This window comes from Microcebus murinus, chromosome 26 (genome assembly GCF_040939455.1).
Source record: "Microcebus murinus isolate Inina chromosome 26, M.murinus_Inina_mat1.0, whole genome shotgun sequence".
NCBI classification, from domain to species: domain Eukaryota; kingdom Metazoa; phylum Chordata; class Mammalia; order Primates; family Cheirogaleidae; genus Microcebus; species Microcebus murinus.
The window spans coordinates 5,721,849-5,743,156 of record NC_134129.1 but is presented as its reverse complement, the minus strand read 5'-3'; the positions used below and the strand labels follow the sequence as shown (position 1 = coordinate 5,743,156).

At 36.1% G+C, this 21,308-nt stretch overlaps 1 protein-coding gene across 2 annotated transcripts; it reads left to right on the top strand.

The window, feature by feature from the left end:
• Positions 1-1,122: 1,122 nt before the first annotated feature.
• LOC142860987 (UDP-glucuronosyltransferase 2B4-like) lies at positions 1,123-20,479 on the top strand. 2 transcript variants are annotated; one of them, XM_075997810.1, is made up of 7 exons: positions 1,126-1,519; positions 1,700-2,087; positions 3,402-3,550; positions 7,372-7,503; positions 14,391-14,478; positions 15,346-15,565; positions 19,843-20,479. In XM_075997810.1, the coding sequence occupies exons 1-7, from the start codon at positions 1,364-1,366 to the stop codon at positions 20,120-20,122; spliced, it is 1,413 nt and encodes a 470-aa protein (XP_075853925.1). In that variant the 5' UTR covers positions 1,126-1,363; the 3' UTR covers positions 20,123-20,479. The 2 variants fall into 2 exon arrangements, with proteins under 2 accessions (XP_075853924.1, XP_075853925.1); XM_075997809.1 differs by having other exon boundaries at positions 1,123-2,087.
• The last annotated feature ends 829 nt before the right edge of the window (positions 20,480-21,308 follow it).

Sequence of the window (21,308 nt, the reverse complement as noted above, 5' to 3'; positions counted from 1 at the left end):
ACTACTGAAAAACAGATGACTCTCATCTTCCTTGTTGACAAGAGAACAAATTATATGTCTAATGAAAGACTATTTAAAAAATATATTTTTAAAAACATAACTCAATGAGAAAATAAAAATATTAAAATATGACTCAATACTAAGACAAACAAGCAAAACAGAAAGGAACAAGCGATTTCAATAGAAATTCTGCCAAGAAAAATATACAATGGATGATAAGCACAAGAAAAATACTCTCAGCACTTTTAGAAAACAAGCACATGTCAAACATAATGAGATTTCACTTCACTCTCACTGACTATAATAAAAAGTGCTGCCAGGATGTGGAGAAATTGAAGCCCTCATAGAAGGCTGATGGGAATGAAAAAAGGTGCAGCCAATGCGGAAAACAGTCTAGCAATTCCCCAAAGGATAAGCATACAGGTAGGATATGACCCAGTAATTCTACTTATAGGCACATACCAAAGGGAAATTAAAATATGTCGATGCAAAGCTTGTACGTGAATGCTGATTAACAACATTATTCATAAAAGCCAAAAACCAAACAGAATCAATGTCCATCACTTGATAACTGAATAAATGAAATATTTATATCCATACTATGGAATACTATTTGGCACTAAGGAATAGCATGGATGATCCTCTTGAAACATTATGCTAAGTGAAAAATGCCAATCACAGAAACCACATATTTTTTATTCTCTTTATCAAACAATCTAGAAAAAGCCAACTTATAGATATAAAAACTAAATTAATGATGGCCTAGAGCAGACAGGATGGGGATATGCAGAGTGGGGAGATAAAAGTAAAAGTGCACAGGGTTTCTTTTAGGGAGATAAAAGTATTTGTTGTAGTAGATGCGCAATTCTGTGAATATACTAAGAAATATTGAATTTTAAACAATATAGTGAATAATATGGAATGTGCATTATATACCAAAAGTTTTACAAAAAAATATTCGAGCCATGATATGCGAGAAATACTGACTCAGCTGTATAATTATTTTATTTCTAGTTCTGTGTGACAGGACTGCAGACCCAGGAGGCTCTCACTTGCCACCATTTTTGACAGAACTCTAAAATATATGACATAAGACATGTTACTTGCACTTGCAAGGTCATCAAAGTTAGCTGGATTAATGCATTTATAAACAGAAAGGGACGTTAAACACACTTGAGTGAACACGAAGTCATCTGCCTTTGCTCTGTCCACTTGGCAGCCACACTCTCAGACTGCTCAGAGGATGGACTTACTTTGAATGCAGGAGTTAAATTTTACCTTAATTAATTTACTCTTGGTTTTAAGCATGAGAAATGACAGAAAGGACCAGCAACTCGAATAATAAGCATTGCATTTCACCAAGATGGCTATGAAATTGGCTTCAGTTCTCCTGCTGATGCAACTGAGTGGTCACTTTAGCTCTGGGACTTGTGGAAAGGTGCTGGTGTGGCCCACAGAATACAGCCACTGGATGAACATGAAGACAATCCTGGATGAACTTGTCCAGAGGGGTCATGAGGTGACTGTATTGACACATTCTGTTTCCATTCTTGTTGATCCGAAACAAGCAACCAGTATTAAGTTTGAAGTTTTTCCTACATCTTTAACTAAAAGTGATTTTGAAGATGTTATCATACAACTGATCAATAAATGGATATATGATCTTCCAAAAGATACATTTTGGTCATATTTTTCACAGGTACAAGAAATCACATGGAAATTTTCTGAAATCATGATGAAAATCTGTAAAGATGCAGTTTTAAACAAGAAACTTATGACAAGGCTACAAGAGTCAAAGTTTGATGTGGTTCTTGCAGATGCCATTACTCCCTGTGGTGAGCTGCTGGCTGAGATACTTAAAACACCCCTTGTGTACAGTCTCCGCTACTCTCCTGGCTACCAATTTGAAAAGTCCAGTGGAGGACTTCTATTCCCTCCTTCCTATGTACCTGTTGTTCTGTCAGAATTAAATGATCAAATGACATTCATGGAGAGGGTAAAAAATATGATATATGTGCTTTATTTTGACTTTTGGTTCCAAACATTTAATATGAAGGAGTGGGATCACTTCTACAGTGAAGTACTGGGTAAGTCATGTTTTTAATTCGTGATTATTAATTCCTATCTTTCCTTGTGAATTGAAAGGTGAGCTTGTATGAATATGAAGTCAGAGGACTGTATCTTTTGAACTTGAAACAATTGATGGAAAATATAAGATGATCTATCAATCACACAAACATAATCGACAGATTATTGGATCACTTAGAACCTTGTGGCCATCACTCCTATAACCCACTTCATGAAGTCATCAATGTACAAATTAACCCATTCACGATTTCTTCAAGCAATCCCATATCCATTGTACTATCCAGTCTTTTCATCTTTAATAAAAGTTAATAGACACACCTAGAAACATCTAGATGAAGGTAGACGTGTAGACTGAGGAATCACACGTTGTTCTGGCACAACTACCAATGTAGCATTGGGGAAATCGTTTCTCCTTGTATACCTTATTTTCCTTATTTAGAAATTAAAATATCTTTTGCTATATCAGAAGAATTCCTTCACAGTTAAGAGATGGCTCTGTCTCAAACACAGATACCTAAAATTTGAGATTTCTAATATTTCTGCATTCCTTCACCAAAGGCTTGGAGATTATTTATTTTAAGGGCTAAAATCTTATTGGGATGTGAACTTTCAATATCATCTATATTTTATTAAAATATACCTCTACATTATGAAAAATATGAGCTAAATGAAGGGGGAGCAAAAATTATTCATTTCTATAACTTTTGAAAATTTCCACCTGTCATTTCCAAGTATATTTATTTTTAAAATACTAATATTATTAAGATCTTCACATGAACCAAAAGTAGTAATAGGAAGGAGGATTTCAACCATATTTTCACAAAAACTCTTGATATAATTGGCAAACCAAGGATCATGACACTAGCTTCATAAATAGAAGAACCAAAATTGAGTACTTATTAGAAGGAAGTTTTTATCAGTTTGGTAGGAAAAACTGATAGTGGAGCTCACAGATTTTTTTCATGTATATTTGTTCCTATTGCAGCTTTAGAAAATAAACAATTGCATGGCGAATTCCACAGTGGCTTCTGTTAATATATACTGATGATTGTGAATATGCTGATGTGATGTGACATATAGTCTCCTCTAAAAATTCTCTTAGCACTTTGCTTTTCTTAAACCTATGAGCAACATATAGAGTACATGGGAATTAAATCATGCCTGTATATCAATATGTGTATATGTTTTATCAAAACACAAACACTTTATATATCTTTGGCTACATTATTACAACTCCTTTCAGGAAATTACTTTTATATTCTCATGAAAACTCTCTTGTGTCAACTATGTTTTCTTTTCTGTCTCCCCTTCAGGCAGACCCACTACATTATATGAGACAATGAAGAGAGCTGATATGTGGCTTATTCGAACCTATTGGGATTTGGAATTTCCTCGCCCACTCTTGCCAAATATTGAATTCGTTGGAGGACTCCATTGCAAACCTGCCAAAACCCTGCCTAAGGTGAACATATTCCTATTTGTTTGGTTTTGGTTATTTATTGTAAGAGTTGAGGCTCTTCACCATTATTCTAGCTTATTCTTGTTTCACTCCAGCATTGAGATCATTCCCCATTGAGATCCCAGAGTTTTACCCCTTAGAGCACAAAAGGGAAGGTTTACCTTATCAGAGCAGGTGTTTCCGGCCTTAGGGCAAGTCTGTAGGACACCTCAATAAAGCTGCCTGGGAAACTTTTGTCTCAACATCATAATTGCCTAACAGAGAAAGTGACAGTAAATGTACAGTCCACATATAACAAAGACCAACTAAATTCTGTTACTTGTATCTGAAAAGTGACCTTAGATTTGATTTACAAAACAATTCTGCCATAATATAAACTAATATTCCTTATGATGGAAATTGAGAACCTGATATATTTTACTTTAATATCATACTTTTAAGAAAAAAGGAGAAAATGAGCTTTTTAGTGTGCTATTATGTGAACTTTTACAAGATCTTTTTTGTCTACCTTCTTTTCATTTATTTATTTATTTATTTATTTCAGCATATTGTGGGGGTACAATTCTTAAACTTACGTATATTGCCCTTGCCCCCTCCCCCTCAAGTCAGAGCTTCAAGCATGTCCATCCCCTGGTTGGTGCACATCCCCCTCATTATGTATGTATATACCCATCCCCTCCCCCCCACCTGCCCGACACCAGATAAATGGTATTCGTATATGTCCACTTAGGTGTTGATCACTTAATACCAATTTGCTGGTGAGTACATGTGGTGCTTATTTTTCCATTCTTGGGATGCTTCACTTAATAGAATGGGTTCCAGCTCTATCCAGGGACATACAAGAGGTGCTATATCACTGTTGTTCCTTATAGCTGACTAGTACTCCATGGCATTTTGTTAATCCACTCATGTATTGATGGACACTTGGGTTGTTTCCACAGCTTTGCAATTGTGAATCGTGCTGCTATAAACATTCGAGTTTAGGTGTCTTTTTCATAGAGTGACTTTTTTTTGGGGGGGGGTAGATGCCCAGTAATGGGATTGCTGGATGATATAGTAGATCCACTTGTATTGCTGTAAGGTATCTCCATATTGCTTTCCAAAGAGGGTCAACTAGTTTGCAGTCTCATTGTCTACCTTCTTATTAGCACCAACATAAAACTGAAACCGTATTCAAAGGTAAAACTCAATATCTATGTTGAATGTAAACTGATTATGGTAAATTCCATAAGGGACAAAAGAAGATGTAAGATTAATGAAATTCTGTGCTATCTAACCATATTCTCAATAAATATCCCCATTCACATTAAGGGAAGGTGATGTTGCCAGTAGGAGGGGGAAGAGAATATGATGAGATGGACAAGGAGTAGGCTCACTAGTAGTGCAATAGTGATCATTACTAATACTAGCCATTAACTTGCATAATGATTTGAAGTCAATAGTTGTGAAATCTGTTCTCTAATTATTATTAATCTGTTCTGATTAATCTATTATTAATCTGAAATCTGTTCTCTAATTATTAATTGTGACCCCAAATTTCTTGCTTTTCCACTAAATATTAGATTCTCAGATACTGCTTGTGTGTCTTATTAATAAGATAGTAAGACATTAGGCAAAATATACCAAGTGTTTTAAAAATGCACATAGCTGCTGGTTTCACAGTATACTTACATGAAAGTGTACAGAGAAAAAAATAAATCAAGATGGGCAGATTTAATATTTGTGGCAGATATTCATAAAATAAACACTGAAAGCAATTTAAATATCTTACATAAAAATGATCAAAAACTCATGCAATGTGCATACCATACCACACCAATAATTTTTCCATAAAATAAATAGTCAGCAGAATGCAACATTAGTTGGAAACTAAGGTGCAAAACAATGAAGAGAACAATATCATACTTTTTGTAGGAGGAAAGGTATATAAAATAAGATGAAAATTTTCTAAATATATGTCACATAAGTATATTATGTTATATAAACAGAATAAAAACTGTAACCAGAGTACACACATTTAATTGGGAGTATCTCTGTACAGAATATGGGTGAAACTCATTATCTTTGTTTTACATTTCCAGTCCATCACAAAATTGCTTACGTTGAACTTGTATTATTTTCATAAAGATATAACAGAATGAGATCAGTGATGAATCTGTAAAGAGGTTGCTCTAGTTCGACACTGAATGGATGGACGCATAATGTTTTGGGGGACAGTCAGCCCAGGAAACAAATGATGAAAACAAGTTACATGAAATGCAGCATCAGGGAACTAGATTCACACCAAATATCCTCTTTTCCCATATATTACGTGGAAAAGTAACATGCTGACTCCCCTATAAAAACCAATGTCATTTACTTAAAACTATATTTTTCAAATTTGGAATTTTTTTAAACACAGTTTTACAAAGAAGGTTTACTCCAAAGATTAATATATGAAAGTTTACTTGTTATTTTGAAGGAATGATTATTTCACAGAGAATCAAAAGCATGAATTTAATGTGAAAGGAACAACAACAAAAAATGAGAATATGATTTTGATGTAATATCCAGGAAACGCTTGACTCTACCTTTATTTTTTTTCTCTTTCGTTTGTTTTGGTTTGTTTTTTTCTTTGGTGGGAGAATACTTGGAGCAATTTGGAATTATTCCTGTATAGAATGTATTTCAATTTAAAATGTGGCACACAATGGAAAACAGCAGTAAAAATAATTCTCAGTCAAAGCAAGCACATAATCACCAGGAATTCTATAGAGAGTGATTTAGTCCTCAAGACAGTGACCAGATCTCCGTTATACAAAGCCTGGTGATTCTCTCCAGTGTGACACAGGTGCTGTGGGGGGACAATACAGTCCCTCCCACCAGTTATAAATAGCTCATCAGTTTAATCATGCAATTTCAGGATAAAAAAATGCCTCATATCTACACAATAACATAAGAAATATGATCATTCAGCTGTATAACTATATATCGTATAGAAGAGCTGTTCAGAAATTATCCCCCCTGTTATGTTTTATTGTACTATTAAGTATGGCTAGATACTTTCTACCATGTCCTCATTATTATGTATTATAAATGGGACCCTTGGGACTATTTCTCTAAAAGTCCAAACCACAGTATCATAATCCTAAATATCAGTGACTCTTTACCTCCTGCTTTTAGATGTGTGTGTGTGTGTGTGTATGTATTCTTTTTTTTTTTTTTTTAGGGGAAAAGACTGGGAAACTGTGACAGTTATTAAGTGAGGTATAAAAGATTATAGAACTAAAGAAATATATGTAAGAAATCATCCTAAACCTTAGTAAGATTTCCTCCTTGCTCATAGTCAAGGAATGGCTACAATGGCAACAAACTAAAAAAATTCTACAGAAAAATGCCTGAAATGAACACAAGTGATTTAGTAGAGAGCTTCAACCATATACAATTAAACCCAAGGGAAGCCACATTCAAGAATCTATGTTAGTAAATATAATAATATAAATGAAAAGTCTGGCTATAATTTGTTTTTAGCATTATCTCTCCCAACGACATTGTAACAGCTCCACTTCATTTCTTCCTCCCACACACAACATACATGCAAACACATGCAAACACATATTTCCACAGATATATAAAATAGAAGCCACCTATCTCATAAAGCACATTTATTTCCACAAAACTTTGTGATTAGGTCAGTTAAAAAATAACCCATACTATAATAATTCTTCAAAAGAAGAGGAATTATTGATTTTTGATTTTCTTCTCTTAGATGTTTATAAAAATCCTTTCAACTGTGTTTGTTGTACTAATACCTGTTTGTGACGGAACACATTCTTTCTTCACAGGAGATGGAAGACTTTGTCCAGAGCTCCGGAGAAAATGGCGTTGTGGTGTTTTCTCTGGGGTCGATGCTCAGTAACATGACAGAAGAACGGGCCAATGTGATCGCTTCAGCCCTTGCCCAGATCCCACAAAAGGTTGGATAAAGCGCCTAATGGCGGACAGCTACTGAATCCCTCTGTCCAACTTTGTAAAGGGTACATCTGCACAAACTTTCTGTCCAAACGGTTAACTGTTAGGATAGCTCTAATTATCTGAGATAGCAGCTCAAAAACTAAAATATATATGGAAGATGCTAAAATGGTAACAACGTAGATTTTCATTTTTTTTATTTATTTAATTTTTAAATTTTTTTTATTTCAGCATATTATGGGAGTACAGATTTTAAGGTTTCAATAAATGCCCATTTCACCCCTCCCCCCACAAGTCTGAGTCTCCAGCATGACCATCTCCCAGATGGTGCACATCTCGCTCATTATGTATGTATATACCCGCCCCTATCCCCCCTCCCACCTGCCCAATACCCTATTACTGTAGTACCTATGTGACCACTTAGGTGCTGTTCAGTTAATACCAATTTGCTGGTGAGTATATGTGGTGCTTGTTTTTCCATTCTTGGGATACTTCACTTAATAGTATGGGTTCCAGCTCTAACCAGGAAAATATAAGATGTGCTATATCACCATTGTTTCTTAGAGCTGAATAGTACTCCATGGTATACATTTTATTAATCCATTCTTGGATTATATATATACCACATTTTATTAATCCATTCTTGGATTGATGGGCACTTGGGCTGTTTCCACAGCCTTGCAATTATGAATTGTGCTGCTATAAACATTCGAGTACAGATGTCTTTTTTTGTAGAGTGTCATTGGATCATCTGGGTAGATGCCCAGCAATGGGATTTCTGGATCAAATGGTAGATTCACTTGCATCGCTTTAAGGTATCTCCATATAGCTTTCCACAGAGGTTGAACTAGTTTGCAGTCCCACCAGCAGGGTAGGAGTGTTCCTCTCTCTCCGCATCCACGCCAGCATTTATTGTTCAGAGACTATTTGATAAAGGCCATTCTCACTGGAGATAAATGATATCTCACTGTGGTTTTGATTCGCATTTCCCTGATGATTAGAGATGTTGAGCATTTTTTCATATATTTGTTGGCCATGCTTCTGTCTTCTTTAGAAAAGTTTCTGTTCAAGTCCTTTGCCCACTTTATAATAAGGTTATTTGATTTTTGTTTCCTGATTTTCATGAGTTCTAAGTATATTCTAGTTATCAGCCCCTTATAGGATGCATAGGATGCAAAAATTTTCTCCCATTTTGTAGGTTGTCTGTTTACTTTCATGACTATTTCTTTGGCTGTGCAGAAGCTTTGTAGTTTGATCATGTCCCATTTATTTATTTTTGTTGCTGCTGTGATTGCCTTTGGGGACTTCTTCATAAACTCTTTGCCTAGGCTGATGTCTAGGAGAGTGTTTCCAACTTTTTCCTCTAGAATTCTAATAGTTTCATACCTTAGGTTTAAGTCTGTTATCCAGCATGAGTTGATTTTTGTGAGAGGTGAAAGGTGTGGGTCCTGTTTTAGACTTCTACAGGTGGCTATCCAGTTTTCCCAGCACCATTTATTGAAAAGGGATTCTTTTCCCCAGCATATGTTTTTGTCTGCTTTGTCAAAGATTAGATGACTATATGAGGATAGTTTTATATCAGGATTCTCACATCTGTTCCACTGGTCAATATTCCTATTTTTGTGCCAATACCAGATTGATTTATTTACTACAGCTTTGTAGTATAGTTTGATATCTGGCATATTAATGCCTCCCATTTTGTTTTTGTTGCCTAGAATTGCTTTTGATATTCGGGGTCTTCTTTGGTTCCATACAAAGCGTAAAATTATTTTGTCTATATCTGTGAAGAATGCTGATGGGATTTTAATAGGTATTGCATTGAATCTGTAGATCAGTTTGGGTAGTATAGACATTTTGATGATATTGAGTCTGCCAATCCACGTGCATGGTATGGATTTCCATCTGTTTACATCCTCTACTATTTCCTTCCTCAGTGTTTCATAGTTCTCCCTGTAGAGGTCTTTTACCTCCTTGGTTAAGTATATTCCTAGGTACTTTAATTTCTTTGTTGCTATTGGGAAGGGAATTGAGTCTTTGATTTGGTTCTCAATTTGATTGTTGTTGGCATATATGAATGCCTCTGATTTCTGTGTATTGATGTTGTATCCTGAGACTTTACTAATTCATTGATCAGTTCCAGGAGTTTCGTGGTTGAATCTTTGGAGTTTTCTAGATATAATATTATATCATCAGCAAACAGTGAAAGTTTGATCTCTTCTGCCCCTATTTAGATACCTTTAATTCCATTTTCCTGTCTGATTGCTGTAGCCAAGACTTCCAGCACTATGTTGAACAGAAGTGGAGATAGTGGCCAGCCTTGTCTGGTTCCAGTTTTAAGTGGGAATGATTTCAATTTTTCCCCATTCAGTATGATGTTGGCTATGGGTCTGTCATATATGGCTTGTATCATTTTTAGGTATGTCCCTTCTATGCCTATTTTCTTAAGTGTTCACATCATGAAAGGGTGTTGAATTTTGTCAAAAGCTTTTTCTGCATCTATTGAAAGAATCATGTGGTGTTTGTTTTTGCTTCTGTTTATGTGGTGAATTGCATTTATAGATTTACGTATGTTGAACCATCCCTGCACCCCTGGGATGAAGCCCACTTGGTCGTGATGGATTATTTTTATGATAAGCGTCTGGATTCAGTTAGCTAAGATTTTGTTGAAAATTTTTGCGTCTATATTCATTAGGGATATTTGTCTGTAGTTTTCTTTTTTTGTTGCATCCTTTCCTGGTTTGGGTATCAGAGTAATATTCGCTTCATAAAAGGTGTCGGGGAGGTTTCCAGTCTTCTCGATGTTGTGGAATAGTTTCTGCAAGATAGGTACCAGTTCTTTGTAAGCATGGTAAAATTCAGGTGTGAAGCCATCTGGACCAGGACTTTTCTTTTTAGGGAGATTTTTAATTGCTGTTTCTATTTCAGCTGTTGAGATTGGTCTGTTCAGGGAATCTATTTCTTCCTGGTTGAGCCTAGGGAGGCTGTGTGTTTTTAGAAATTTGTCCATTTCCTCCACATTTTCCAGTTTGTGTGCATAAAGATTTTTGTAGTATTCATGAATTATATCTTGTATCTCTTTGGGATCAGTTGTGATATCTCCTTTTTTATTCCTGATGGAGCTTATTAGAGATTCTCTTTTTGCTTTTCATTAGCTTAGCCAATGGTGTGTCAATTTTGTTTATTTTTTCAAAGAACCAACTTTTTGTTTTATTAATCTCCTGAATAGCTTCCCTGTTTTCAATTTCATTTAGTTCTGATTTGATCTTGTTGATTTCATTTCTTCTGCTGGGTTTGGGGTTGGTCTGTTCTTCTTTTTCCAGCTCTTTGAGTCATTTTGTTAGATTGTGTATTTGTGATCTTTTTGTCTTTTGGTTATAGGCATTTATGGAGATAAACTTTCCTCTCAGAACTGCTTTAGCTGTGTCCCAGAGGATTTGATAACTCTCTCTACATTGTCATTTTCTTCATAGATTTTTTTTATTTCCATCTTGACTTCTTCATTTATGAAGTAATCATTTAGCAGGAGATTGTTTAATTTCCACGTTTTTGCATAGAAATGTGAGTTTCTGTTAGGGTTGATTTCTACTTTTATTCCACTGTGATCTGAGAAGGTACATGGTATGATTTCTATTTTTTTTTAATTTCTTGAGATTTACTTTGTGTCCTAGCATATGGTTAATCTTAGAGAATGTCCCGTGAGCTGATGAGAAGAACATATATTCAGTGGATTTTGGGTAGAATGTCCTATAGATGTCAGTCAGACCCAATTGTTCCAGGGTTTTGTTTAAGTTCATTATTTCTTTCTTAATTTTCTGTTTGGAGGATCTGTCATGTGCCATCAGTATTGTGTTGAAATCTCTGGTGAGTACGGAGTTGCTATTAATCAATATGCTTAGATTCAGTAAGGTTTGCTTTATGAATCTGAGTGCACCTAAGTTGGGTGCATATATATTTAAAATTGTTATCTCTTCTTGTAGAAGTGTGCCCTTCACCATTATATAATGACCCTCTTTGTCTTTCACTACTTTTGTCGGTTTAAAAACTAAATCGTCTGAAATTAGAACTGCCACGCCAGCCTTCCTTTGGCTTCCACTTGCCTGGAGTACTGATCTCCACCCTTTTACTTTTAGTCTATATGCATCCTTGCAGGTTAGATGTGTTTCCTGAAGACAGCATATACTTGGCCTGTATTTTCTTATCCATTCAGGCAGCCTATGTCTCTTGAGTGGAGAGTTTAAGCCATTCACATTCATTGAGAGAACTGATAGGTAAGGTAGATTACTGTTCATTCTGTTGGGTTGGATGTTGTTGCTTTGATTTCTCTCTTGATCCCTAGAGATATCTGGCCTTTAATCTTTGGGTTTTGGTTGTTTTTATATTTGTGAGTTTTTATCATGGTGTTCTGTGCATAACACTGTTTTGAGTACTTCTTGTAGGGCTGGTCTTGTCTCTCAGCCTCTGAGTCTTCACCGTTCTCCAGGGAACACTGTGCCAGCAGCACCTGGGAGGGCTGGTGGATAGGGAGCTCACAGTCTGTGTTCCCCTTAGTCAGCTGTGGGGTCCCAAAAAGGAAGGTCTCGTTCTCTGGAGGTGCCTCTGGCTGGTGGCTGTATTGTCTCGGGTCTGTGCACACGGAGGTGCCCCGAGGGAATTGGGAGCCTGGTGCAGAGTCCGCTACAGGCTCACCGCTAGGTGGCGGCAGCCGTCTCTGGGCTGGTATCCTCAGGTCTCTCCACCCGCGGGGAGCCCACCAGCAGTCCCAAATGCAGGGGAGGGAAAGGTGAGTGATCCACCTACCCTTCTCACTGGTCTCCAGGCTGCTCTGGCGGTCTCAGCCTCCAGTTCTCCTCTGCAGCCTCCTCCCATGGAGTCTCCCGGGGTCTCAGGTACCCCTCCTCCCGGCCCTTGTCCGCTGTATGCTCGCCTTCTTGCTTCTTTTTTCTAATTTCTGCTAGAATCTGTCGTTTCTGCAGAGACACTCTGTCTGGTGGTGTTTCTAGTCTGCCATCTTGATCTCCCCCCTCAGATTTTCATTTTTAATAACTTGGACATTAACATTGTGGTCATAAACAAATATACTTAAGAAGTGCAGTAAACTTTTGGTACTATCATGGTATTGCAAGCATGTGCAGAGTAATCACCAAATTCTACCTGTCATTTGATCCTATTGCTAACAGAGTTTCTGAAGGCTCTGTACACAATATAGATATCATGGAAAGGAGTTAAATATTAATGAGTATCTGCACTAGCACAATAACAAGAAGCAGGTATTGAATAAAGTCTGCAATGAATTGCAGTTTAGGCTTCCCATTTGCTCTAACCTTTGGTACTTCCTATAAATTTAGTATATATGCAGCACCTGGTATATAAACACCTTCCTATAAATTTGGAATATGCCTATTCAGTGTGCTGTACAGGGTTCTGCTCAGAGAAAGAATGGGCCTTAAGCTGAAAAATGACTACTCCAGGTACCCAGTTAGCTGAGTAGATTTACACAAAGAGAAAACCTTTCCTGCCTCACTGGATGGGCCCTGAGTGTAATGAAGAGATGGAGATGGGATCTTGCCCTTACAGTAGCACCTGTGCATTTTAAAACGTGGCCCCACCACAATTCTACTCCAATCACCAGATTAGCATCTCCTCCTGATTGAGGAGGAGAATGGAATAAAGGAAGGAGTCAATCAGAAGGAAGCCATAATTGGGAAGAGGTTCAGATGTTCCTTCCATAAAATATAGTAGGAACTTATTTACTAATATACAGAATACACTTGCAGTCTATGTGTATTCATGAATTATGTTTTAGTTTTCTACCTGACATGGACCTCTTCTAATGATCTGCACTACTTTTTTGCTGAAAACTCGAAATTAGTGTAATATTCACATAGCAAGTTGGAGATAATCACTTATAAGTTAACCTCAAGTTTATAAGGACTGCCTGGGAATTCTGCAATCAGTAGCTATTTGGGTACTGGGCTTGGAAATGGCTTAGTTATAGTGACCATATGAATCACTGCTGTAGCCTGTGATCTAAGTGTTAATGTAGTAAGAAAAATTTAGCAAAATACAATTTTAGACTTTTTGAACTAACCAACAGCTCCACTTTTCTGCATTGTAAGAATTTTCAAGACTACAAATAGTAATAACACTCCAAGTTTTTGTCAAAAATTGCCCCTCAAAATTTTGCTTGGGAGAAGTGCTTGATAACATACTTCCTAACAGTATCATGCATACTACCAATGCTGCATTGATATATTTTTGGCAAGTAGCTGATCTTACTGATTAGCTTTTTTATAAATCAAATAATGTCTAACTCTAATGAAATTACTTATAGAACAAGTAGATGTAAACAATTACTCATATTACTCAAATGCTTGATGTGACAGATACTACAATTACTATGATTTGATAATTACACATTGTAAACCTGTATCAAAGCATTAAATGCACCCCATACACAATTACAACTATTATGTGTCCAAAATAATTAAAACTAAAACATTTGGAAAAACAGATTAATATTAACTTTATAAGATGATAGCTAGCATAAAATAAATGAATTGATAATTATTAATGTATGTTTTTATGCTAGAAGTACTGTGACTATCAAATGATTTCTTAAATATTTGCATTTATCATTGAAAATACAATTTCTCTAAGTTACTTAGAATTCCTTAGATACCAAATTAATTATAACAGTAAGCACATGAAATCTGGTTATTCTATTTACCTCAGAATTTTGGTAGTTCTTATTACTTAAACATTCTTCTTCTCATTTCTTCTTCTTTTATATGGAAAGGGTTTAACTGGATGACTGACAATCTCTTTCAAGTTCTAACATGCCATAACTTTGGAGTATTGCCCATGGAACAAGGTATTTTCTTTACCCTAACAGGTTCTTTGGAGATTTGATGGCAAGAAACCAGATACCTTGGGACCCAATACTCGGCTGTTCAAGTGGATGCCCCAGAATGACCTTCTTGGTAAGATACTGGAGAAAAAACAAACTGAATATATGTGTAACAGCCAATTAGAGTGAATAGTAGGTCAAAAGCAACTAACACACATCTTTGAACACCAAAAAATAAAACCTAACAACTTTATATTTATTTTCTAATCCTGGGGAAAAGAATAAACTATAGCAAGTTGGCATTTTGTTACATGCACTCATTTTCTTTAAACAAAATATCTTTATTTCAGGTGTAAATGCCTCTCTGAAAATTTTTCAATAGCTTGCTGGGTTGTCTCTGTTTCTATTTCTACAACTTCACCCCTGTCCTTTCCTCTACTGCAGGATTATTCCACATGACACTGAAACATAATGTTGCTCTTCTATTACCAGGGATTCTGCATTTTCTATGGGAATAAATCCCGGTCTTTACTACACTGTGACGACACCTCCACAGGGAAGTGTGGCCTGTCCTTCCTCTGACCCCAGCCCTGCTCCCAGCACTCTCCCTGTGCCCTGGGCATCTCGCATGTCAGATTCCCTGACTGCATGTTGCTTTCAGAGAACGTGTTCTTATGTGACTAACCCTTTTCTTTTCCATTTTTTTATTTGTGCATTTTATTTCTTTTATCCATAATGTGCTTTTATTCATTTTGTCCACCTGCTAATCTTGTATTCATTTTTCCATTCTCGAGTCCCACACCATTTCTTCCATGCAGGTTTCACTTTCCTCTCCAGCAATAATAGGTGCTTCCTCCTCTAAATCTGAATGCAATTTCAGGGCAGTGTCTTGGGTGTTCTAACCAGCTATCTAGAAAACATTACCATTTTCAGTGTTCTGTAGTATGCAGTTCTCATTTTATTCCTTAAGAGATATAATGAGAAAATTTACCAATTCTAGGTCATCCAAAAACCAAGGCTTTTGTAACTCATGGTGGAGCCAATGGTGTCTATGAGGCCATCTACCACGGGGTCCCCATGGTGGGCATCCCTTTGTTTGCGGATCAACCAGACAACATTGCCCACATGAAGGCCAAGGGAGCAGCTGTTAGAGTGGACTTCAACACAATGTCAAGTACAGATTTGCTCAGTGCTTTGAAGACAGTCATTAATGACCCTATGTGAGTATACTAATTCTTTTAAAAAGTGGTATTTATAGGTAAGTTCTCATGTCAACAATAAGTAAACTAAATCCCTTTTTTAGTAGATTAACTTTGAAAGAATTTCAATTATTAAACCAATGTGAAATCTGCTTTTATTTCCACTAGACTGTTATTTCACAGTTGCTTTGAACCTAATAAATTCAATGAGTAAACAATTAGTGCAAAAATGTTCTACATAAAAATAACTTCCAATATATAGATAGGTATAAAACAGATGAATTTTAAAAAACAAGACAGAATTCACAGTTAAAAAGAGTAATCAATGTAAAACTATGATAAAATATTTTAGTTTAATTCTTAAAATTTCTGAATATATTCCTTTTCCTTACTCAAAAATTTACTTGTATATTATCAATATTTTAATAGATTTGATAATGAGGTATAATTTACAATGCATAAGATTCACCTGTTTAGAGTATAAAATTTAAATATTTTTATTAATGTTACAGAGTTTTGAAGCCATCACCATAATATAATTTTAGAAACTTTTTATCAACCCAAAATAAACTTCATAAGACATAGTTGTCTTTTGACATAAACACCTGACCCTAGGGAAATACTAATTTTTTTCTCTATGGATTACCCTCTCTAGAAGTCTGCTATAAATGGAATCATATAATTTATGGTGCTTTGGAAATAGCTTTTTCACTAAGCATATTGTGTTTTAGCTTTATCCATGTGGTTGCATGTGTCAGTATTTTGTCCCCTTTTATTGCTGCATAATAATCTTTAGTGTGGATATACTACAATTAATTTATCCATTCATCAGCTCATGGAAATTTTCCTTGTTTCCAATCATGAAGATTGATGTCCATGTTTTTGCCCGAAAATATGTGTTGATATTTTGGGAGTAGATATTATTAATGGAATTGCTGGGCCATAGGGGAACTTTTTGTCTATGAAAAACTGCCAAATTGTTTTCCAAAGCACATGCACAATTTTGCATTATCATAAGCAACATAGGAGGAGTCCGATTCCTTCACACTATTCCCAACACTTACCATCTGTCTTCATATTTCAGGCATTGTACTGGGTGAAAAGTAGTCTCTCATTGGTCTTGATTTGTATTTCCCTGTGACTAAAAATATTTAACATCTTTTCATGTGATTATTGATTGACTTATCTTCTTTGGAGATGGTTCTACTTTAATCTTTTGAACATTAGGCTATTTTTTAAACTTATTTTATTAAGGACTTATAACACTCCTTTATATATTATGGTTATAATCCCTTAGCAGATTTATGATTTTCAAATGTGTTCTTCCATTCTGGATGGGTTGATTTTTATACATTCTTGATGATATTCTTTAAAGCACAGAATTTTTCATTTTGATAAAAGACATCTTTAATAATTAATTGTTTCCATACTCCATAGGAAATAATTTGGAAAATTCTATGCCTAGACCAGCTACTATCCATTCAGCATTTATTTCTACCATCAGTAAGATTGGTATATAAGGAGGGATCACTTGAAGAGATACGTTAAAAATATTTAATCAAGAAGAAAATAGTGGGACAATAAATCGTAAAAATACTTTAACAGAAGGCAGGAAAAAATGAGAAAATAAACATAGAGCAGATTGGAAAAATAGAAGAGACAATTCAGAATGAGATGTTAGATATGAATGTGGATACACCAGTACTTATATTAAATCTAAACAGATAAAGAAAAGACAAAATAATGATTAAGGACATAAAACATTTGGAGAACACACTTTAACCAAAACCTTTGTGGTGAGAGCTTTTTGCATCCTGTGTAGGAAACTTTTGTCTTCTCCAAAGTTATGATATCCTCCTATGTCTTCTTTAGAAACTTTATGAAACTAGGCTTTACATTTAGGTTTATAATTGATCCCAAATACATTTTTGTGAATGGTAAAAAAAAAAAAAGTAAGCTATGTGATATGCATATACATAATTATGTGTAGCAAATACATATGCAATATATATATATGAAATTCAGTTACCTGAATAGACCATATAGTTATAGATCAATAGTCAATAAACTTAAAATATTGATAATCATGAAGATATATGGTCTAGCCATAGTATATATAAGTTAGAAATAGTCAAAGAAATGATCATTTGTTTTATATTTTAATCATTAAAAATACATTTTGATAAAATTCAGTCAACAAGAAAGTCATAATTATATATATACATTCATCTCCATAATTCCTGCCCAAGTATATAAGAAGCAAAAATGTATAAACATATAAACCTGATGATATATATACTAGAATGTTGATACCAGAATTGTTAGTAGTGTTCAAAAATGTTAACATCATAAATGTCTGTCAATCATAATATGAAGAGATAATTTGTAGCATTTGTCAAGCAAGAGATACTACATAGCAATGGAATTAACAAACTACTGCTCTAAAAAACACAGACACAAATAAGGACACACTATATGACTCAGTTACACAAATAAGCAAAGCTAATCTACGGTGTTAGAAGTCAGGATAATACTTAATTTGAAGATGGGGGTAGTGACTAAAGTGTTCTATGGAAAGGGGATACTACTAGACAGGTGTGATACCAAATATTATGATCTGAGTAATGTGTATACGGTGTCTTCATAATAATTTTTCAGGTGATTTTGAACATTTGAGCTGCTTACTTACAGTATGTACATTTACCTTTTACATTTAAGTGTTTATTTGAAAGGATATACAACATGTTTTAAAATTCTAAGATCTAAAAGAAAAATAAGCACATTAAAGAAACAGGAAGTCCTACCCATGTGCTACCACACCAGGAGAAGCCTCTCTGAGAGGGAACATTTAAGGGGAAGCCTCAAAAGAGATAGAGGCAAAGCTTTTGTGGTTTCAAGGAAGAATGCACAAAGAGAGAGAGAGAGAGAGAGAGAGAGAGAGAGAGGGGACACAAACCTTACAGGTGCTAAGGTGAGAAAGCACGTGGTCGCTTAAAGGACAATAGAGGGTCTATGTCCCTAGAAGACAGTGCACCAGGGGAAAGTATTAAGAGAAGATGATCCAGAGCCTGATGATGTAGGAACCTGTAGACCAAAGAGCAGAGTTCGATTTTATTCTTAATGTGATGAGAGGCCAGATGGAAATCTTAACCAGGGAGCATAATTTACATGGCATTTGTTTAAAAGAAATTCATTCTGAGTACTAGATGGGAAACAGAGTGTAGAAGACAGAGGAGGAGAGTAGCAGCAGAGAGACCGGTTAGGAGGCATTTCAGCCATCATGACAGGATTCCCTTTTAAAATCAAGACGACCATGCTCAGCTTGCATTTCCACTATCTTACTTATAACACTGAGAATGGCTCATATTATTTCCTCTGCTAGAGAGATATTAACTTTCCATTTTCCATTTTAAATATATTTCTTGGTTCGATGTGAGTGTTCATATCTATAATCCCAGAACGTTGGGAGCCTAAGGGGGAGGATCACTTGAGGCTACAAGTTGGAGACTAACCTGGGCGGCACAGTAGGACCCCATCTCTATAATGATTTAAAAATAAACTAGCCTGCACATGGAGGAGCACTCCTCTAGTCCTAGCTCCTCAGGAGGCTGTGGCAGGAGGATCTTCTGAGCCAGGAGATCAATGTTACAGTGAGCTATGATCATGTCACCAACTCCAGCCTGGGCAACAGAATAAGACTTTATCTCTATGAAAAATAAATAAATAAGCAAATAGATGTATATATTTTTTCCTATATGCTTTAATGTATGTATTTGTTAATGACAAAATTTCTATTTAAAAGCCAAACTTGGCCAGGCGTGGTGGCTCACTCCTGTAATCCTAGCGGTCTGGGAGGCCGAGGCAGGTGGATCGTTTCAGCTCAGGACTAGGAGACCAGCCTGAGCAAGAGTGAGACCCCGTCTCTACTAAAAAAATAGAAATAAATTAACTGGACAACTGAAAATATATAAAAAAAATTAGCCGGGCATGGTGACACATGCCTGTAGCCCCAGCTACTCAGGAGGCTGAGGCAGGAGGATGGCTTGAGCCCAGGAGTTTGAGGTTGCTGTGAGCTAGGCTGATGCCATGACATCTAGCCCAGTCAACAGTGAGAGACTCTGTTTAAAAAAGGTAAATAAATAAAAGCCAAACTTTCTATAATCACCCAAGTATAAGTGTACTTCTCTAAGGCAATTCTATGGCATTAATTTTGATACTTTGCAAAAATCTTTCCTAGATTTTAGACATTTAGGCAATAAACGTATTTTGGTGTTGGAATGTTGATGTTTTTCCTTCAGGTATAAAGAGAATGCTATGAAATTATCAAGAATTCAACATGATCAGCCAATGAAGCCTCTGGATAGAGCAGTCTTCTGGATCGAGTTTGTCATGCGCCACAAAGGAGCCAAACACCTTCGGGTTGCAGCCCACAACCTCACCTGGTTCCATTACCACTCTCTGGATGTGCTTGGGTTCCTGCTGGCCTGTGTGGCCACTGCTATATTCGTCATCACAAAGTGTTGTCTGTTTTTCAACCGGATGTTTGCTACAGCAGGAAAGAAAGAAAAAAGAGAATAATTAGATGGAGGTTTGAAGCTGTAATCCCTGAAGGATGCAACTCCTCCATTTTATTCGAAGAAGAAGAGTTTATGATGCAAGATTCCCTTCCTCCTGTACCACTAGACTTTTCACAATTTAATTTGTCAAATCAAAGTTTGTTTCTGTCACTATTGATACATTTTAAAAGTTAGAAATATTTTATTCTGAAGTGAAAAGAAAAGCTGGGGGAAAAGTAAAAATAATTAAATATGATATGGGTTTGTGTAGACATGTACTATTCCAATTCAGAAATTATATCAAACTATTTATCAAAATTTATCATTTCCATATTGTACATGAACATGAGACCATCAATATATCTTTGATCAGTATTAATATTGTTTTACACATGCTTGGAATTCTTTCCATCATTTGGGTATAGTATTTCGTAGTTTTAATGTCTGTTGAAAACTGTCCAAGCCTTACACACTGCTCACAACCCTGACTGGTGTGCTCTGCTGGGTCAGGCTCTCAGATTTAAAAGGTGCTTCTTCTGCATCCCTGGGAGCCCAGACTCACAGGAACTGCTAGATTGCGAATGGGAGGACCCAGATATGCAATCAAGGCAACAACACTATTGGGCAGCTCTTCCCCAGGGCTTTAAAGACTCCCCTCCCATTCATGGGGAGATTCCTGGGAAAGACCCCTGAGATCTCAGTTAAATCAGGACTTTACCACAATATGTTTATGACATACTAGTTGTCGGCATCACAGAAAAAGGCATCCAACAAGAGCACTATTCTAACTCTAAACTTCCTGGCTTTATCCAAGGTATCCAAGAAAAAGGCTCAGATTTTATAGCGTTCAGTTAAACATCTTGGGTTCAGGTTTTCCCAGTGACAGAGAAACCTGCTCCCTGATTGGACGGAGGCCCTTTGCAGAGCAGCCAGATCTCTCACTTGACAACAGCTGTGGAGTCTGAGACGTGGCCAGTTTCTGTCACGTCTGGATTCCCAACTTGGGACTTATTGCTTAGCCTCTGTATGATGCCTTAAGGGGAGGAGATAATGAACTGTTAGAGTTAACTGGGGACTGCCAAGGGTTTCTGAAATATCTAGGAATAACTGTTGAGTGCCCCAGCATTGGGGCTCCCAAATATATTAAAACCTTTTGATGTTTTTGTGCATAAGAAGCAAGGACTGAGTCTAGGAGTGCTACATCTGGA

Excerpts from the sequence above, each read along its gene's own strand:
- LOC142860987 (XM_075997809.1), top strand. The coding sequence starts at position 1,364 with ATGGCTATGAAATTGGCTTCAGTTCTCCTGCTGATGCAACTGAGTGGT. Across the intron at positions 7,504-14,390 it reads TTGCCCAGATCCCACAAAAG|GTTCTTTGGAGATTTGATGG; the intron begins GTTGGATAAAGC and ends TTACCCTAACAG. Across the intron at positions 14,479-15,345 it reads GCCCCAGAATGACCTTCTTG|GTCATCCAAAAACCAAGGCT; the intron begins GTAAGATACTGG and ends TACCAATTCTAG.